The following is a 20,077-nucleotide window of genomic DNA, read 5'->3' as shown; positions in this document are numbered from 1 at the left end:
GCCGCGCCTCCCTGCCCAGCCCCTGCTTGCTAATGGCAGATGCAGGCGTCTGCGCTGCTTCTCCGCTGGGGGAGTTACCATAGGGCTCGCAATGTGCGGGTTTTAATTGTTTATTTATTTTTCCTCCCTGTTATGTTGCCCTCTGTGCTTCCAAGGCTCGGCACAGATTCAGCAGTGAGAAGGTTTCCTGGTGTTTGGAAACTTCTCTCTTTTTAAGACTCCCTTCCTGGGACGGAACTCCGTCCCTCCCTCTTTTGTCCCTTTTTTTGTCTTTTATATTTTTTCCTACCTCCTTTTGAAGACTTGGGTTGCTCTTCTGGGTGCCTGATGTCCTCTGCCGGCATTCAGAAGTTGTTTTGTGGAATTTACTCAGCATTTAAATGTTCTTTTGATGAATTTGTGGGGGAGAAAGTGTTCTCCTCGTCCTACTCCTCTGCCATCTTAGCTCCTCCTCCACCACCTCTTCTTAATATCTTCTGCTTCTGTTAGGTCCATACCATTTCTGTCCTTTATCGAGCCCAACTTTGCATGAAATGTTCCCTTGGTATCTCTAATTTTCTTGAAGAGATCCCTGCTGCTGCTGCTAAGTCGCTTCAGTCGTGTCCGACTCTGTGTGACCCCATAGACAGGAGCCCACCAGGCTCTGCCATGTCTGGGATTCTCCAGGCAAGAACACTGGAGTGGGTTGCCATGTCCTTCTCCAATGCATGAAAGTGAAAAGTGAAAGTGAAGTCGCTCAGTCGTTCCAACTCTTCGCAACCCCATGGACTGCAGCCTACTAGGCTCGTCCGTCCATGGGATTTTCCAAGCAAGAGTACTGGAGTGAAGACATCTCTAGTCTTTCCCATTCTGTTGTTTTCCTCTATTTCTTTGCACTGATCCTTGAGGAAGGCTTTCTTATCTCTTCGTGGTATTCTTTGGAACTCTGCATTCAGATGCTTATATCTTTCCTTTTCTCCTTTGCTTTTTGCTTCTCTTCTTTTCACAGCTATTCGTAAGGCCTCCCCAGACAGCCATTTTGCTTTTTTGCATTTCTTTTCCATGGGGATGGTCTTGATCCCTGTCTCCTGTACAGTGTCAAGAACCTCAGTCCATAGTTCATCAGGTACTATATCTATCAGATCTAGGCCCTTAAATCTATTTCTCACTTTCACTGTATAATCATAAGGGATTTGATTTCGGTTATACCTGAATGGTCTAGTGGTTTTCCCTACTTTGTTCAATTTAAGTCTGAATTTGGCAATAAGGAGTTCATGACCTGAGCCACAGTCAGCTCCTGGTCTTGTTTTTGCTGACTGTATAGAGCTTCTCCCTCTTTGGCTGCAATGTGCTCTGTAAGACATCACACATACACACACACACTAGCACACACACACTGAGGACCCTGAAGATTTTTCCTACTGATACATGAAGGCCAGTAAATGAAACAACTAGATTATTAAGAAGAGGAAGTAAGAAAGCAGGAAGAGAGAAGTCAAGATAATATAGTACATTTAAAACTGCACTTCTCTTCCGCTCAGTTTCTAGAAAGGAGAACAACCATTCAGAGAGCCACAGACCATGATGGCTAAAAAGTCAGCCACATCAGCAGATAAGGAACAAATAAGGAATGCTTATTAAGTGTCTTCTGTATGCCAGGCACATTGTAAGATGCTCTCATATCCATGATCTGATTTATTTAATCCTGTGTTTAAAAAAACAAAGGAAAGAAAAACACGTAAGTACCTATGTTCCTATTCTTTTCTTAAAATAGGAAATAGTGTCTCAGAAGAATGAAAATCGTGGTGCAGAACTGAAATTTAAACGCAAACTTGTCTTTCTCTAAAAATGTGCAGGCTGCTCTAAAAGGAGGATTTTGTCAGTATTTACCAGTAAAATTAATATAACTACTATGAACAAGTTTTTATTATTTTATGTTAAGCTTTGCCTAAGCTCAAACTGACCATGCCCAACTTAATGCATAATTCATTACTAATGCCTGAAAAAAATAGAAGGCATTCTGGTTAATTTGATTTTTTTGTTTATATATGTTGTTTTTAAAAATAAGATGCCAAGTATTAGGACTTTGTGAGATGCTGTTGTGGCTACACTCTGGAATTTTATGTATGCATATTCTGCATTAATTTTGTTACCATTCATGATTCATGGCCAAATAAAGAGCTATCACATTAATTCACTTCCAAAATGAGCTTAAGACTAATTGTAAACACTTTTCCAAAGAGATGTTTAGAGTTAATTTAAATTATTTTGTCAAGCAATACAGAGTAATTTTTACTGAATCTCATTAGGCAAATATGTAAACTTTGGTCATAAATCCTTCACAAACCATTTCAGTACAATTTGAAACTCCTGTGTAAGATTCCCAGGGGATACTAGAAGGCTGAAATTCATGATAAAATCATTTGTACAACTTGCATGTTGCCTAAGAGTTATGTCCAACCTGGTGTGTTAGTAGCTCAGTCATGTCAGACTCTTTGTGACCCCATGGACTATAGCCCACCAGGCTCCTCTGTCCGTGAGACTTTCCAGGCAACAATCCTAGAGTGGGTTGTCATTTCCTTCTCCAGTGGATCTTCCCAATCCAGGGGTCGACCCATGTCTCCCCCATTGCAGGCAGATTCTTTACCATCTGAGCCACAAGACCTACATCATGCAACAATAAGACTTTGGGGGAAGACTGGATTTGGTTTGAAGAGGTCCAGCAGCAAGCGAAGCTCCCGTCAATCTGACGTGCACGTGGCACACTGCTAGTACAGGACCCCCTGAATCCTCAGTCACAAAGAACCGCTTAACACTATTCCTATCCATTCTCTTCAGAAAAAAGGCAAAACACAAAACAAATAAGATAGAAATAAATGAACAAAACTACTCCATTTGCTAACTCTAAATCGTCTAGCCCAATGCCTGCAATTATACGTTTGCAACAGATATCAAGTATTTGTCGGCCTCTTGGTTAAAGTTGAGGATAATTACTTCATTTAGTTTTTCACCAAGAAATCTTCTAACTTGAGTTCTGTCTTTGTCCTTCACCTGCTTTTTGTTCCTCTCTGCCTCTCACTCACAGCTACCATTTCAGCTTTTGCTGAGCCATTCTTTCTTCGTCCTGTAAGTGTGCTTTTCCATCATGCACGTCTCTTACCTTTGTCTCATGCCTTGTTCAGTTTACTGTTTTGAGAGACTTTAAAAGCAAACAAACAAAAAACGTATTTTCCCACTTTCTCTGTTTCCCTGGTAGCCACCAGGGCACTAAGATCTTCCCATATTGTTATAACTTCAGGCGAATCTAGATACAAATATCACCTAAATTCCCCTCATATTCTCATATTTTTCCTTCAACAACTAGGTTCTCTATGTGAGCCCAATTTTTATGTTCAACTTTTATGCATGCTTTTCTTTACAGATTAGGGTTCTAATTCAGAAGCAGCATACAAGGAGAAACAAGAGCGTCGTACAGTGTATTTCTGACAGCTCTAGATCTGGAAAAGTCATGATCTTCCCCTCTTACCTGCTTCTTTCTTCCAGCTTCTTTCTTATCTCTGCTCCCTGCTGCCTTCCCTGAGTTGGACCCAGTGGCATTCGAGGCCATCAAGGTCAAAGGTCAGGGACAGCAGCTCTGATCTTGTCCAATAGTGAACTCTGGAAATTTCTATCAATCAGTTTCAGCCAAGTGATGAGGTGATTGCTCATTCCAATCCACCTGTGACTTTCAGGCAGGCAGAAACCTTGATCCCCCAATAACTTCCAGGTTCACTTTATGTTTTTCAAATAGGCACTAACATTGCAAATATAAAACCAGAAATGCCTGAGAATAAAATTAAATCCAAACATACGCTCTTATTTTTCAATCACTTTGCACTCAAACTTTTTTTAATATAAATTTATTTATTTTAATTGGAGGCTAATTACTTTACAATATTGTATTGGTTTTGCCATACATCAACATGAATCCGCCACGGGTGTACATGTGTTCCCCATCCTGAACCCCCCCTCCCACCTCCCTCCCCATACCATCCCTCTGGGTCATCCCAGTGCACCACCCCCAAGCATCCTGTATCCTGCATTGAACCTGGACTGGCGATTCGTTTCTTACATGATATTGTACATGTTTTAATGCCATTCTCCCAAATCATCCCACCCTCTCCCTCTCCCACAGAGTCCAAAAGACTGTTCTATATATCTGTGTCTCTTTTGCTGTCTCGCATACAGGATTATCGTTACCATCTTTCTAATTTTATAAAACTGTATTCTCCCAGATATGATGACTCATTCATAAATGCAGAGAAACCTGCAAATCAATTCCTACATAAAGCAAATTCATTCTAGGATAGAACTTTCAGGAAGTGACTGGAACAAGCATAATAATAAGTATTAGGAAATTAGATGCAGACTCATTTTACTTCCGATCAGTGCAAGTCACTACAGTTTATAAAATGTCCATGCAAAGTCCTTCTTTTGTTCCACAAGCATTTACTAAGCACTAAGCATAAAGTCAGGCTAAACCTTCTGGACAAAGATGAATACAACATACTCCTTATGTTCAGGACGTTCACAATTTAGTTAAGTAAGCAAATAATTATAGTACTATCTCCAACAACCGAAGCAGGTACCAGCTTTCATGAGAGAATTAAGAATGTGGAATCTAACATTATCAATAGAGAGGATCAAAGAAATCACCACAGGGCAGACAATATTTCAGTAGTCTGGAAGGATGAACAGGGCAGATGCAGTCAGGTGAAATGCAAGAAGGGAATGGTAGGAAAGAGAAGGGAAGAGAAAGAAAGAGCATTTGAAACAGAGAGCTCAGAAGTATCAATATAAGAAAACAAGGGAATTCCCAGCAGCAGGGTCTCTGAGTGACACTGGAAGGGGAATCTGGGAGCTGGTCCTGAATATATGATGTATCATCCTAAGGACTTGGGACTTTATCCTCCCAGAAAGTGGTTTTGCAACTCTACCCCTTGCAATTAGAGATTAATTATAATCACAATTAAATAATAAAATAGCAAACACTTTCTGGGCAGTTTTTAAATGTCAGTAGCCATTTTAAATATGAATACATTTAAAATACTTAATCCTTAAAAACAACCCTATGAAGTAGGAACTAATACTATCCTAAATTTTAAATGTTAGGAAACTGAGACTCAGTTTCCACTGAATGGAAGAATAAAAGAGGGCAGCATATTTATGCAGCAGGTTTGGTGGTGAGCATACGCTTGAACAAAGTCTTCCTTTGCTAAGAAAAAACAGGATGGGGGGGCTTGAGGGCAGATTAATGAAAGTTGGTGGAGCTGGAACAGACCTCTGGTTTTCATACTATTAGCCCCTCCTTCACCTCATTTTCATAATGAATAAGGAAGGAGGATAAGGAAGTGCTGTCATGTTGAGAAAGACCTTTCAGCAATCTCTTTGCTGTTCCCATCCTCTGCTTCTCCCTTCCAACATGAGTAATTAGCAGCAACAGAAAGGCAGGTGGGAGTACCTAGTGTGCTGACCTAATTCAACACTTCATAGATGTTTTCTCATTTCATCTCCACAACAGCAATGTCACAACCTGCCTTTTATCCTGATTCACAAATAAGCAAACTGATGCTGTGGGGAGGGGAATCCATGATTCTTTCCCTTATTCTTTCCTAATATTTCCCATATAATCTCTCTCTCTATCCAGCTTCCATTTCTTTGCCCCTTTCTTCTCTGTTCTCATCTAGGTAACCAACTGTCCCACGAACCTCTGGAATTTCTTACTGTACAATCTCTGAGAAGTTGGGGTGATTGCCTCTTCTTTTTTTTTCCTTTTCTATTTTTACTTATCTGTGCCCAACACGAATCCAGCACTTACTGCATTCCAGGAACTCTTCCGAAGCCCTCCCAAAATCTTTACTCATGTAATACTCACCCAGTGATCCCCAGAGAAAGACCATTGCTCCCTGAGTGGAAGATTCTGAGTGACCAAGAAGTTAAGGAAATTTTCCAGGGCACAGAGTAAGAGGCAGAATGGAATCCAGGAGCTCTAGCTTCAGGATCTGTATCCCTATTCAGGCTTCATCTTAGTTGCTTTCTTGGCACACCTGACCAGGCACTTGATCTCAAAATCCTTTTTGTTTCTTCCTTGGCTTCCAATTCTTCTCTCTCACCTGGTTCACCTTCTACCTGTCTGACTATTTCATCTCATTTACCTTTGCTGATTCCTCTTTGATCCCTGGCTTCCAAAAGTTGGAGTACCCCAGAGATTAGTCTTTTGACCTGTTTTCTAACACCCGGTCCCTACTGATCTCATACAATTTCACAGCTTAAGCATCATCTCTAGGCAGATTGTAGCCAAATTGGTATCGTCTGTCTATAAATCTCCTATAACATTCTGACTTATATATCTAACTGTGCACTGAACCTCTTCACATGGCTACCTAATGGGCATCTTGAAATCAATGTTGCCTTCAACTGAGTTCCTGCTCTTTTTTCACAAACTCCTTATTTCTCATCTCAGTAAAATGGCAACTCCATTTCTCTAGCTGCCCAGGCCAAAGAACAGTATCATCTTCAATCTCTCGTTTTTCTCTCTCCCAGTGCATACAACTCATCTGTAAGATATATTCCACAATTTGATCACTTTCACCACACCCACTAGCACCATCCTACCACAAGCCACTATTCTCTCTTACCTGGATGTCATAGTGTTTCTAACTGGTCTCCTTGCTTCTCCTCTCAACCTTTCCAACCAGAGCAAGGGAAGCAAGGCCCTGTCTTAAATGCAAAATGTAAGAGGCATCATAAAACTCAGTAGTTAAGACAAATGATAAACTAATGGAATATTTTTAAGAAAATCAAAATCAATGAAAAGAATTCATGGTGAACAAAATGGCAGATTTTAAATGAAAACAGAACCAGATTGTTTACCTTGCCTCCCTTGCCTCACCCTCACCTAGGCCTGTCTGACTCCCTTCAATGTATTTTCTTACCTTTTTTTTTATATAATTGGAGTATAATTGCTTTACAATACTGAGCTAGTTTCTGCTATACAACAAAGTGAATAAGCTATATGAATACATATATCCTTTTCCTCTTGAGCCTCTTTGACAAAGGATTAATCTGCAAAATGTAGAAGCAGTTCATGCAGCTCACTATATACAAAACACCCAATCAAAAACTGGACAGAAGACTTAAATAGACACTTCTCCAAAGAAGATACACAGACGGCAACATTTGATGCTCAACATTGAAAAGATGCTCAACATTGCTCATTATTAGAGAAATGCAAATCAATGTGTTCTTGATGGTTAGAACTATTCCATTAAACATGAGTCACATCTTCACATCTCGAGACAAGAGCCAAGTTCCTTCCTATGAACTGCAAGACCCTTCACAACCTGGCCCGCCATCATCTCTCTGATACCAGATCCCATTTCTCTACTAATTCACTCAGCTGCACCCTCTCCACCTAGGCCTCCACTGTTTCATCAACAAGCTCGCACCTCAGGGCCCTCATCCCTGCCAAGCCCTCTTCTTGGAATGCTCTCTCCCAAATACCTCCCTCACTTCAGCCGGGTCCCTTCCCAGATTCACTATGTCAGGATAACACCATCTAAAATTCCATGCCCTTCCCAACACATATACTTCACATGCCTTTTCCATTCTTTTTTTCTTCTCTGAAATGAACATAATAAGCACAGTGCATATTTTGCCTATTTGTCTTGCCTACTATTGTCTATCACACCCACTATAGAACTTCATGAGATTTGGGGCAGAGAGGGATTTGTTTTGCTCTCTGCTTTATCCCTAGTATCTCAAAAATTCTTGGATGACAGTAGGTACAGAGGAGCCTGATGGGTTATAGCCCACAGGGTCGCAAAGTGTCTGACATGACAGAACCGACTTGGCATGCGTGCATGCACCCAGTATACAACTTTTGAATGAATAAGTGATACGTGTTTATGAGTGCTTTTTGTTTAGCTCTGAATGTCTGCTATGTATAGGTTTTGAATTCTATTGCCTCAATAAATTATACTGGAAATTACTCTTTCAAAATTCAGAAGCTCAGATCTGATGTATTTATAAGATATGCTGCTGCTGCTATTAAGTCACTTCAGTTGTGTCCGACTCTATGCGTTAGAAAATGTATTGCAAAGCCTTTTTTTCAAATTGACCAAATTTTTTAACAAAAGTTTGACTTGCTTAAGAATATATTTATCTTGGATTTGAGTTCACTGCTTAGCTTAGGTCAGTGTTGAAAGGGGATTGTTTTTGAGGAATAAACATTGAAGATCAAGGGTCTCTTGTCCAAATTTTGAATTTTATTTTCATGTCCTAATTTCCAAAGACTTGATACTATGTTGAGATATTCTACAGATTTTCTCAATAATATCGGAGTGAACCTGTATGTGATCAAAAGGCCATTCTGATATCAAATGTTTAATCACCTTTACTAATAATTAACCAAAACTAAAGGTAAGTTTTGCAGATAAAACTTGTCATTTCACCACAAATCGTTATTTCCTGATGGAGAAGATGAAGTTTAGCAAAAAGTAAACTTACATCTTGGCTAGAAGACAACAGACTTTGCCTTCTAACATCTGTAACACACACAAGACTAACCTCATCAGACCCCAGTCCATCCATGACCTCTTTGCTCTTAGGGGTTAAATCTAGCACTGTGGGATCACTTGAGAATATCTGGATGAAAAGGCAATTTTAGTAACATTTGGGAAAAGTGAACAAGTTAGAATTAGTCTTAACAACTAGCTTTTTCTTTTTGAATCTTCAAAATCCCTTTTGGGGATTTTTAACATAAGTTTTTGAGATATAGTTGATTTACAATGCTGTATTAGTTTCAGATACACATCATGGTGATCAGTTTTATACACACACACACACACATATAACTGAATATATAGAGAATATATATATTCTTTTCAGATTATTTTCCCTTACAGGTTCTTACAAAATATTGAGTATAGTTCTCTTTGTTATAGAGTAGGTTCTTGTTGGTTATCTATTTTACATACGGTAATGTGTATATGTTAATCCCAAACTTCTAATTTATCCCTCTCCCCTCTTTTCCCCTTTGGTAACCATAAGTTTATTTTCTACGTCTCTGGGTCTATTTCTGTTTTGAATATAAGTTCACTTGTATCATTTTTTTTAGATTCCACATATAAATGATAACATATGATATTTGTCTTTGTCTGGCTTACTTCACTTAGTATAATTTCTAGGTTCATCTGTGTTGCTGCCAAAGGCACAAAATGCCTTTTTTTACATATATAAAATGCCTTTGTAGTTTTATTTTTTGAGATGATTTATATTGTTTCATAGAAACTTCTATAACTATTTCACCAGCAGTTTAGAATTATAAACTAAATATAGGTCTCATTTTATGCCTACTTTGTAGTATGCATAGAAATTATTTACACTATAAATGTATCAGTAAAGCTACAAGTCATTCTGAATTGCTGCATATATATATATATATATATATCAAACCACCACTATCAGAAAATACATTCAGTTTGTCTTAGCCAAGATACAAAATTAAAATGGAAACAAACAAAGCTGTTCCTTTTGTAAAGTAACAAACAGAGAAACTTAGTCAACTGTCCATGGAACACAATGCCATAAAGCTGGGCAGAAAATGAAGCTGGCATACAGACAACACTAACTAATTGCTTCTTGAGAGAATGAATGATTGACACTGAATTGATCTGGGTCAGAAGCAGGCAAGAATTATGAGAAAATTCTGGGCAAGAATGGCCATGCTTATATACAGAACAAGAAACTGTTCTATCCTTTTAACAGCTAATGAATATTCTCGCTGGAATATTGATTGAGTTTTCTTTCTTTTTTTTTTTAATTTTATTTTTAAACTTTACAATGTTGTATTAGTTTTGCCAAATATCGAAATGAATCCGCCACAGGTATACCTGTGTTCCCCATCCTGATCCCTCCTCCCTCCTCCCTCCCCATACCCTCCCTCTGGGTCGTCCCAGTGCACCAGCCCCAAGCATCCAGTATGGTGCATCGAACCTGGACTGGCGACTCGTTTCATACATGATATTATACATGTTTCAATGCCATTCTCCCAAATCTCCCCACCCTCTCCGTCTCCCACAGAGTCCATAAGACTGATCTATATTACATTCTAGAAAATGTTGGTCTATTAATTGGGGAACATTTTTATTTTATTACTTTTAATAATAGAATACTTAAGCTGCATTTTACTCAAATGATGATCTCAGCTCCACTTCTGTCACCTAATTTTTTACCCATTCCCTGTATTGTTAATGGTACATTTACTCTGAATCTTTAAATGAAAACCAAAGTCGTATAGGAAACCCCAGTGCACAGGACAGAGAAGTTTTTAGAGGGCCTTCAGTGAAATGCATAATATTTGCATGTGATTCAAATCAGTGTGAAACAAGCTTCCTCTGTCCTGGCTGGCAGAGTACATCAGGCAGAATGAAAATCCAGCACAGAAGCTTCACTGAGTCACTCCCGCTCATTCCTTTCTGAACACGAAAACCTCCAGGGCCTCTCACCACTGTGAACTGGGACCTTCACCATGGATGTGTCCTTGCCCTGGGAATCTGTAGATTTGAGCAACCATCAAATTGGGAATGGAGCTCAAATAATGTTCCCAAATAGAAAGTATAGATAATGAAATGCTGAAGTTTCCTATTGGTAGCTACATAGGTCAGCATGTGTGCTCAGTCAGTCGCGCCCGTATCTTCACAATCCTATGGACTGTAGCCCACCAAGCTCCTCTGTCCATGGGACTCCCCAGGCTGAAATACTGGAGTGGGCTGCCATGTCCTTCTCCGAGGAATCTTCCCGACCCAGAGATCGAACCCGTGTCTCTTGCACCGGCAGGCAAGTTCTTTACCACTGAGCCAGGGAAGCCCACATAGATCAACACTGACATATGCAAATTTCTGTAATTTCTTAGATTTTACAAGGGCTCACATCCTTTCCTGAGTGGTCCATGTCGTATGTGATCCAGGTGTCAGTAGGCATTTCCAGCACCACTCAAAAGGATCCATTGTCCTTGCTCTGCTAAACCCCACGTGACACTTTTATTACAGAGTAGTTTGCATGGCTTTTCTATATCTGGTACCAGCACACTCTGGTCTAGAAATTTATCTTTGAAGAATAAGTTGGTAAATGTCCTAGGTAACAGAACAGATAAATGAAATTGACACTTTCAGGCTCTTCATACCATATTCTAGTTGCTTTGACTTGGTAACAGTGCTCTTTCCCCACATTTGCAAGGACTACTCTACGTATTCTTTTAATTGGTAAGAACGAATTTGTTTTTGAGCATTTGGTGACATTCTGGGATAATTGGATTGAGAAATACTGGTCTGTCGTCTAAGTGTGAAAAAAAGATATTATTCAATTTTTACTTCTAAATTTCAACTAAAATTGAACACTTTTAAAAAACTCTTTTTTAACGAGGACATTTAACTGGTCTGGTTTGTGGGTGACTGTTAGTTACTCTATCCTTAGTGACGCATTTATAGAGAATGTTTCCTGAAGATGTCCTTCATGAAAGGGACACGTTTGGACTAGGTAATAGTAATTTACTTAATTTATCTTAAATTTGGTTTCAGTGAGCAACCCTAATTAACCTGATTTTTTGCTGATAATCACTCTCAATGGAATCAAATCACAAATCCGGGGATGGATTGAGCGGAACCCAGAAGGAAGCAGCTCTTCGCGCACTGGTCCAGCGCACAGGATATAGCTTGGTCCAGGTAGGAATTTCTCGTGCCATCTGCTGAGGCTCACCACTGAACTCAGAGTGGTGGGAATATCGGTGATCCTAGCGTGTAAAATGTGGCTGGTCAGTTGTGTAACTCTTAAGGTGGACATTCCTTTTCTGGGGCAGAGGAAGTTGGATCCTTTTGGTCTTGCAGGGGACCTTACAAGTGATATTCTCTCTACTCTGGGTTATCAACTCAATTTTGCCTTGTCATTTGGAGGCTAAACTAGTGCTCACGGTCATGAAGACTATCACAGTTCTGAAAGGCCAATTTAGAATAAGAAAAGGCATCTGGAATTCACCACCGAGAGCAGTCAGTGAAGTAGAACCAAGTTGGTGTTTCAAGAAATCAGCAGAAAACAAACTATCCAGAGACTTGCTTTGATTTCCAGAGAGATTTCTGACTATGGATATATGACAACTTGTAGATGAAGGATCTAAGAACTGATCATTTGGTCAGCGTAGCTATTCCAGGATGTTTTCTCAAAACAACTACTCAAGCTGTTTAGGATATATAATAATTTCTCTCCGTGTCCAGCATTTTTGTAAAAGAAAGGAGAAAAAATATCCTAAAGCTAACTATTCATAGTCACTAGTTGTTCAGAATTATCTGCATATTATTGTCCTTATGATAACCTCTGTTAGAGAGTTTATGATACATTGAAAAGCAAACTAGTATTATACATATAAATTATCTTATCTGAAGAAATAATGTGCTCTTTTTTAATGTTGCTCTTTTTACAGTAAAACAAAGTGTTAATATTTTAATTCTCAGCTGTTATCTTTTTCCTACATACTTCCCTGACTTAACCAAAACTTTGTGCTATTATGAAAATGAAAGTCATAAGTGGATAACAATAAAATATATAGTAGTGTCCTTTATTGCAAGTTCCTTTGTCAGATCAGTTGAAAACTAAATGTAGCACACTTTGTAATAATCTTATGAGTCATGGTACACTTTGTTAGAGATAATGCTCAAAGTTATTTTTAATTTTTCATCCTAACGAAGAGTATTTATTTAGTCTTTTTTAAGATTTCAGAAAGTATTATGTCACAGAAGACTCCTAAAAGTTTAAGAAAAGGGGGGATACTAATGCATTATTAGTTTTTAATACTTAATAAAAGTCTATTTTAGGATCATTAATAATCTAAATGCCTTTATCTCCAAATTTAATGTGCTTCAAAATTAATGTCTGACTGAAATTTTTTATGCAGTCTTTTCCTACATAAAGGGGTTTTCATAAGCCACAGAAAAAATTCAATAGCATTTACAGTCTATAAACCAGAAATATTTAGAATAATTTTTTACATTTGCTTAGGTATGGTTAGCTGAAAAAAAACGTTCTTTTTCTTTTGTAAACAGCAGTCTCATAAACGTTATAAAATCAATAATTTTTAAATCAGTTTATCTTTTTAACTTCTTTGTATCTGAAACACTCATATAAGAACAGTGATAGTGAAAAGCACTTAAACCCTTGTCAATATTCATACATAAGGGTATTCTCCTTGTGGAAACAAACCTCTAATGATCTGAAATATAATGATGAAAATATATATAAACATTTCTAGTGTGACACTATTTCTAATATCAACGTCTTAACTGTGAATATATAATTACCCTCAACAAGCAGAAGTTTATGAAAATTACCTTAAAACAATATAAATTGTCCATTTAACTTTATTCTGGGCACTGATTCTTTCATTTCCCCTAGATGAAATTCAGGGCAAGTCTCATGACTTTTCTGGTAACTTTCAGCTAATAAAAGATCAGCTGCTAAATAATGAATATGTCTAGTCCAGTAGAATAAAAACTTAACTTCAAAGTGAAAGCTATTTCCCTTTCCCACGCATATCAGGGTAGAAGGCAATTTCTATTTTTTTTCTCTTTATGCTCTCAGAAGCATAGTTCCCTACACCAGTTTACTAACTAGAATTCCTGACTCAACGGGAACAGAAGAAAGGGATGAAAGTAAAGGAGAGGGGAAGGAAAGTTTTTGCTTGCCTGCTTTTGGCATTGCTCTCTGGGCCTGGCAGCTATGTAAAGCTCCTAGGGTACTCTCTACAGTCATCAGAGACACCCTGAGTTCCACTGCCAGGGGTCCCTCCAGCTAGAGGCTACTTCCCTGAGACCCAGTCTCCTTCGACAGAGCTCTTTTTAACACTCCTAGCATCCCTCTTGGAGGAGATGGAACTTCAACCCTAATTCCTACATGTGGCCAAACTCTAGACCCCTGGAAACTCACATTCTGACCCAGTAAAATCTGCAAGTGCAGGTAAGATGAAGCAACCAGTTCTTCTCACCAACATCAAAGCAAATGGCCAGCCTATTGCTCACCGTGAGATACTCCAGGGGTGAGTTAGACCTACCATCCTTGGGTGTTCCCAACTGCAGGGAGTACATAGCAAGCTCCATGAGCTTTTTCCTTACTCCCCGCCTCTGCTTTAGGTGAGCTGAGAAGCACCTCGAAATTCCTCCCACTTAGGGGGCACTAGGATTCACACCACACCAGCAATGGGCTCCAGAGATCTTTGAATCAATTCCAAAAATTCCTCTTCAACTCTTCAATATTTTTTCTAAACTCACAGATGGGGAGGGGTAGCAGAAGTTGTTAAACAGTGTCTCCCTATCTCTTTTTCCTGCTTGCTGGTCCAGTAAGTTTCATATCCACATCAGAGGCCAGAAGAATTCCATTCCTTCTTTAACTCCTGTTACAAATGAAACGTAAAATGTCACTAAGTAATCATTTAGAAAACTCTGCAGAATAGAACATTTTAGCATATTAAAGCAATATAAAAATCTTGCAAATAACAGTACATTTTTAAAAGGCTCAAATAGCAATGGAGACCTTTTCATAAACCTAATAATTTAAGAACATTTTCATTAAAAAGGAAAAAATAATAGGGCTATTTTACCCTTATTATATAAAATGTTTTCAAGTAAAATACACCTAAAAATATATGGCCTATTTGCCTATCACTTTGGTCTTACATAATCAATTACATTCAGAAAATATTAATAATAAGGATTTAGATCACAAGTTAATAGCAATTACAAAATAGTAAACAGTTATTGGGCACTTATATTCCAAATGCTTTATGCCTATTAATTCATTTAGTCCTAACCACAACACTGTAAAGTAGTTACTATGATCATCTCCAATTTCCAGATAAGGAAAACAAAGCTCAAGGAGTTCGATAGTTTGCCCAAGATTTATGGGCCATAATTCCACTGTAATTGGCTAAAATTTCCAGCAAGATTTACAGAACTAAGTGCTATTATAATGTTATCTTTAAGATTGCTATTTGAGAGATTAGTATGCTAGAGCATGCTAAAAGCACTTTGTTGAGCTTAAACTTTGTAACATGATTTGCTTGAAGTAATCATTTATAGCAGAATGATTACTGGATCAGAAATTTTCTAGTGATGTAGAAACCTAAAGTTCTGAAACCTTTGCTATGTAGATCGAAAGCCTCTAATCAAGATGTAAATATGCACATGATTCAGTTCAATCATTTTGAATGATTTGGAAAATCCTTTCTGATTTTGAATGCAAAGTGTAGAAAGTCACCCAAGACTTCAAATCAGAGACCTGTTATTTAACCCAGTCTCTACCACACACAAGAATAATCATTTTTTTCTCTTTTAGTTCCTTTTTTAAATTGAAGTATAGTTGCTTTACAATGTTGTATTACTTTCAGGTATACAGCAAAGTGATTGAGATTTATGTATAAAAATATATGTAAGTATATATATTTGTAGGTTGCTACAATATATTGAGTATAGCTCCCTGTGCTATGTAATAGGTTGTTTACCTATTTTATATATACTAGTGTGTATATGTTAACCCCAAACTCAAGTCCCTTAACAGCTCACGGCCTTAACTTCCCAGAAGATTGGCTAGGACCTACTCCACTCTTAGTCAAGGTTTTGTTATTCTAGCATATGCTCAATCTAGTTATTGGTCAGCAAACTTGTTTAATTAGAAAAGGAAACCAGCATGTACTGAAACATAGCTTCAAACTCTGCAGTTTAGGGAAAATCCTTCAGCCTTCTCTGTATTTCAGTCTTCCTACTCTGGATTACAGAAAACATTAGCATCATCATCAAATAAGAGAACATCAGATGTACTTTTTAAAAAGTCTCTGTACAAAAGCGCAGACATTAATAAGTATATTAATACAATTCAGGGAGTTGTACCTATATAATGATATTTTTAAATATTACAGTATTCACTAAGTTAGGGTTTGAAGGATTTGCTTCAGCTGTACCTTTGCAGTCTCTGATATTGAATGCTGAATACTTGCAAAACAAGAATTCCAAAAAGAGAGTGTGACTAATCTGTGCTCTCTTATCACTAGCAAGACAAATACAGCTGCCAAAAATAGAATTTTGCAGGTTACTTAATAACATGAGTCAATCTCTTATATCCACACTGATGCAATAAAACGTGCTCATGAGGATCTGAAAATAAGCCTTGTAATATTCTTTTTAAATAATAATTGGATATCTTTAGAATGGATAACTAAAATTTTTATCAAATTTCTTTAAATGACAAAAGAATTTTAATAAATAGAGGTTCAATAAATACTGCTATAAAAATTGTGTAATGTTGACAAGCTAAACTTTCAACTTAGTCTCATTATGCCACATAGAGAGATTTCAGATGTGTGCTGAAATGTTAACTTGTAAATAAAATTTGTCTCTAGGCAATGGAATTAGATATGGAGTTTTTTTCACTTTTCCACTCTTAACTGTACTTCCCAGATCTTCCAAAACTACCATATATTTGACACACACACAGGGGAAAAAAAATAACATTACGATGATCCTTTCCTCCAGAATGTATTACTAGTGTGGGTCATCAACTCTGTGACATCTGACGCGCCTTTTTTCCAGAATTTTCTCCTTAAAACTAGAAAAATACATTTTCATAGACGATTATTTTCAGACAACTTTCTACCCAATGTGGGGTCAGTTTACACCAGTTCTGCTACAGGGAAGTCTAAATATATAGTTAATAAAGATCACTCGTAAGTAGTCTAAATATACTTTAAAGAAGACCCGCTGGTTATATAGTATTTTTAAGTGATTTAAAATATGGTGTGTGTTAATATTTTTCCAATTACCCTATAGATCATCTATTTTCTAAAAATTATTACAACACAAATATTTATGTGGTATGTCCGTCCTACTGTTGTCTAATGCAGTGGTTGTTTTTAACAAAATTTCCTTTGCTTTTTCCCCTAATCCTTATTATGAAACACAATGTGTTAGTATTAGTCCTTGAGATTACAGAAGTATAAATTATAGCAGCTGGCCTAAAATGCATATCAACGAATTGCAATGAAAGTTAATTTATCTAGAATTTAAAAGGACAACAGAAGACTGCATTAAATGGATATCACATTTCTGTTTAGAACCTTAAAATTGACCATAGTCTTTGATCTAAGGAATAAGGACTAATATTTAGACTTAAGGATGTTCATCATAGTGGAATTTAAAATGTTTAAAAATATTGGACATATCATCATAAATGTCCAATAAAATATTACTGGTCATATAAAATATGTCACCCTTATATTTCCAAATTATATGGTCATATAAAACTGTGATTTCAAAGAAAGACATGGGACAATGTCCAAATTTAAAAATTTAGTTAAAAATAAGAAAGCAAACCTGTATGTATCAGCTTACAGATCATATTTTAAGAAATTATTCACACACAAATATTAGAAGATAATAAAAGGTAATCTCTGATAAGGAAAGCTTTTTCTTTCTTGTGCTCTTCTTTATTTTCCAAACTCTTTATAGTGAATATGGATTATTTTTATTTCGAGGAAAAAATCTCATAAAGTAGAAAGTATTTCTATAAGCATTCAGTTAGGAATAGAAAACCTGGGAAAATTTAATGAAGAAAACTTCATTATTGAAGCTGGATGATAGATGCTTGGGTTCACTAGGCGATTCTAATTCTTTATATGTTTGCTGTATGCATATTTAATACTGATATAATCCAACACTTCCATTTCATTGTTGGAAAACAAGGTCCAGAGTTATACAGTTGAGTACAGACATAAGCCAGAGGTCAGCAAACTGATCTGTGACTCACATGTGGCCACAGCCTGTTTTTGCAGTAATTTAAGGACATGAGTGGTTCTCACAATTTTAGAAGGTTGTTTTTTTTAAATCCTAAAATATCAACTATCTGGCCTTTTACAGAAAAAGTTTGCTGACTCCCAACTCTTACCCTTCATTTAGTACTCTATAAGTTAATCCATAGGTTTTTAAAATATTGAAGTACAGTTGATTTACAGTGCCTTGTTAATTTCTGATGTACAGTAAAGTGATTCAGTTATACGTGTGCGTGTGTGCGTGTGTGTGTGTACCTATATATATTCTTTTTTCATATACTTTTCCATTATGGTTTACTACAGGATATTGAATATAGTTCCCTGTGCTGTACTATAGGACCTTGCTTATCCACTGCATGCATACATATATATATATAGTTTACATCTGCTAACCCAAAACTCCCAATCCAATCCTCCCCTGCTCCCCCTCCCCCTTGGCAACCACAAGTCCGCTCTCTAATTCACAGTTCTTAAAGAAAATGCCCTATAACATAGATGAGGGTTTAAAATTCCTTAAAGGAAGTAGGAGCATCCCTCCTTGTCCTACCCACCAATTCAAGCCTAAACCCTCATTCCTTCACTTATTTATTTACTCCACAAATAGAGACATGGTGCCTACCTTCATGAAAATTACTCAAAGGAAGACAGAAAATAAGCAAGAAATAAAATAATAGCATAGAATGTTAAATGCTGCTGCTGCTACTGCTGCTGAGTCGCTTCAGTCCTGTCTGACTCTGTGCGACCCCATAGACGGCAGCCCACCAGGCTCCCCCGTCCCTGGGATTCTCCAGGCAAGAACACTGGAGTGAGTTGCCATTTCCTTCTCCAATGCATGAGAGTGAAAAGTGAAAGTGAAGTCGCTCAGTCATGTCCGACCCTTAGTGACCCCATGAACTGCAGCCTACCAGGCTCCTCCGTCCATGGGATTTTCCAGGCAAGAGTACTGGAGCGGGGTGCCATCGCCTTCTCCTGTTAAACGCTATGAATATCATAAATCAGGTCAAGTGACAGAATGGTAGAAGGCCTTCCTCAGACAAGATGACATTGAAGTTGAGACATAAAGGATGAGAGCAAACAAACATGGCCAGGAGCCAAAAACAAAGCAGCATCTTTAGCAGAGGGGACCACCTGGGGGGCACTGATTAACCAAAATATTTGTAAAATGCACAATGAGTTGTAAGCAGTGAAGACAATAGAGTGCCTCAATTTCAGTAAGATTACAGCAGATAAATAAGAAATCAGTGCTCTCCATCTTTCTCTTCCTTTTTCAATCAGTCATCAGTCTGCTCCTAGGAGCAATTTCCTCAAACTAGGGACAAAATACAGACTTTAATTCTCAAACTTTAATTTCTCAAACTTTCCTTTCCATGCGTGTTCTCTTATTTGGAGTTTCACTGCAACTATATATTTTAATTTTCTAATTTGTTCAATTCCTAAGTAAATATCTACAAGCCAAAAGGTACAAAAGATGGCATTAGATCAACATTAATCTGATTAGAAGGCCATTCTCTGCTTATGTGCCTCAAATTAACTCCCCTATCTCTTTGGTTTGGTATAATGTGCTTTAGTAACTTTCCTTGGGTACTTTTTTTTTTTTTTTAAACTTTACATAATTGTATTAGTTTTGCCAAATATCAAAATGAATCCGCCACGGGTATACATGTGTTCCCCATCCTGAACCCTCCTCCCTCCTCCCTCCCCATACCCTCCCTCTGGATCGTCCCAGTGCACTAGCCCCAAGCATCCAGTATCGTGCATCGAACCTGGCCTTGGGTACTTTTGAAGTGGCAATTTTTTCTACAAACAGTGCCATAAAATAAGTAACTTAGGATCCCAGAGTTTACAACTGGCTTCAACTAGACTAGATCAGCAAGAAGCAGATGGAAAAACTCTGTGGTATTGACGTTCTTTTCCAACCACCACACAAAAATCCTAGGGGCAGAAATAAGTTTGACTCCATGACAAAATATAGCTCTTGGGTCCTCCTTTTTCTTTTGTTGCCTGTTCTTACCACCTGCTCCGGTCCCCATTATTCAGGGACTTATGTCATTCGTCAAGTGCATGAATGCTAATTCCTTAAATAGGTGGCACTAAACACGAGAATAGGGTGGTACCATTAGATCATCACAGGCATGATTCCTTAAGGTCACCACTCCAGCCACCCATAGGCTAACTTCATTTTCAAGCTCCTAAGAA

The 20,077-nt window shown here is 37.7% G+C and overlaps 1 protein-coding gene across 2 annotated transcripts in view; it reads left to right on the top strand.

Annotated features, from left to right (window-relative positions):
* A1CF (APOBEC1 complementation factor) overlaps positions 1–20,077 on the top strand; it is a 102,682-nt gene that overhangs the window by 29,189 nt on the left and 53,416 nt on the right. For both annotated transcript variants that reach the window (XM_027528669.1, XM_027528667.1), the window contains exon 2: positions 11,598–11,741. In XM_027528669.1, the coding sequence (XP_027384470.1) occupies positions 11,643–11,741 (99 nt within the window). In that variant the 5' untranslated portion in view covers positions 11,598–11,642. The remainder of the gene's footprint in view (positions 1–11,597; positions 11,742–20,077) is intronic.

The sequence above is a fragment of the Bos indicus x Bos taurus genome, chromosome 26 (assembly GCF_003369695.1).
Source record: "Bos indicus x Bos taurus breed Angus x Brahman F1 hybrid chromosome 26, Bos_hybrid_MaternalHap_v2.0, whole genome shotgun sequence".
Lineage (NCBI taxonomy): Eukaryota > Metazoa > Chordata > Mammalia > Artiodactyla > Bovidae > Bos > Bos indicus x Bos taurus.
The sequence above is the reverse complement of the archived record's forward strand: the minus strand, read 5'-3'. Positions and strand labels throughout refer to the sequence as shown.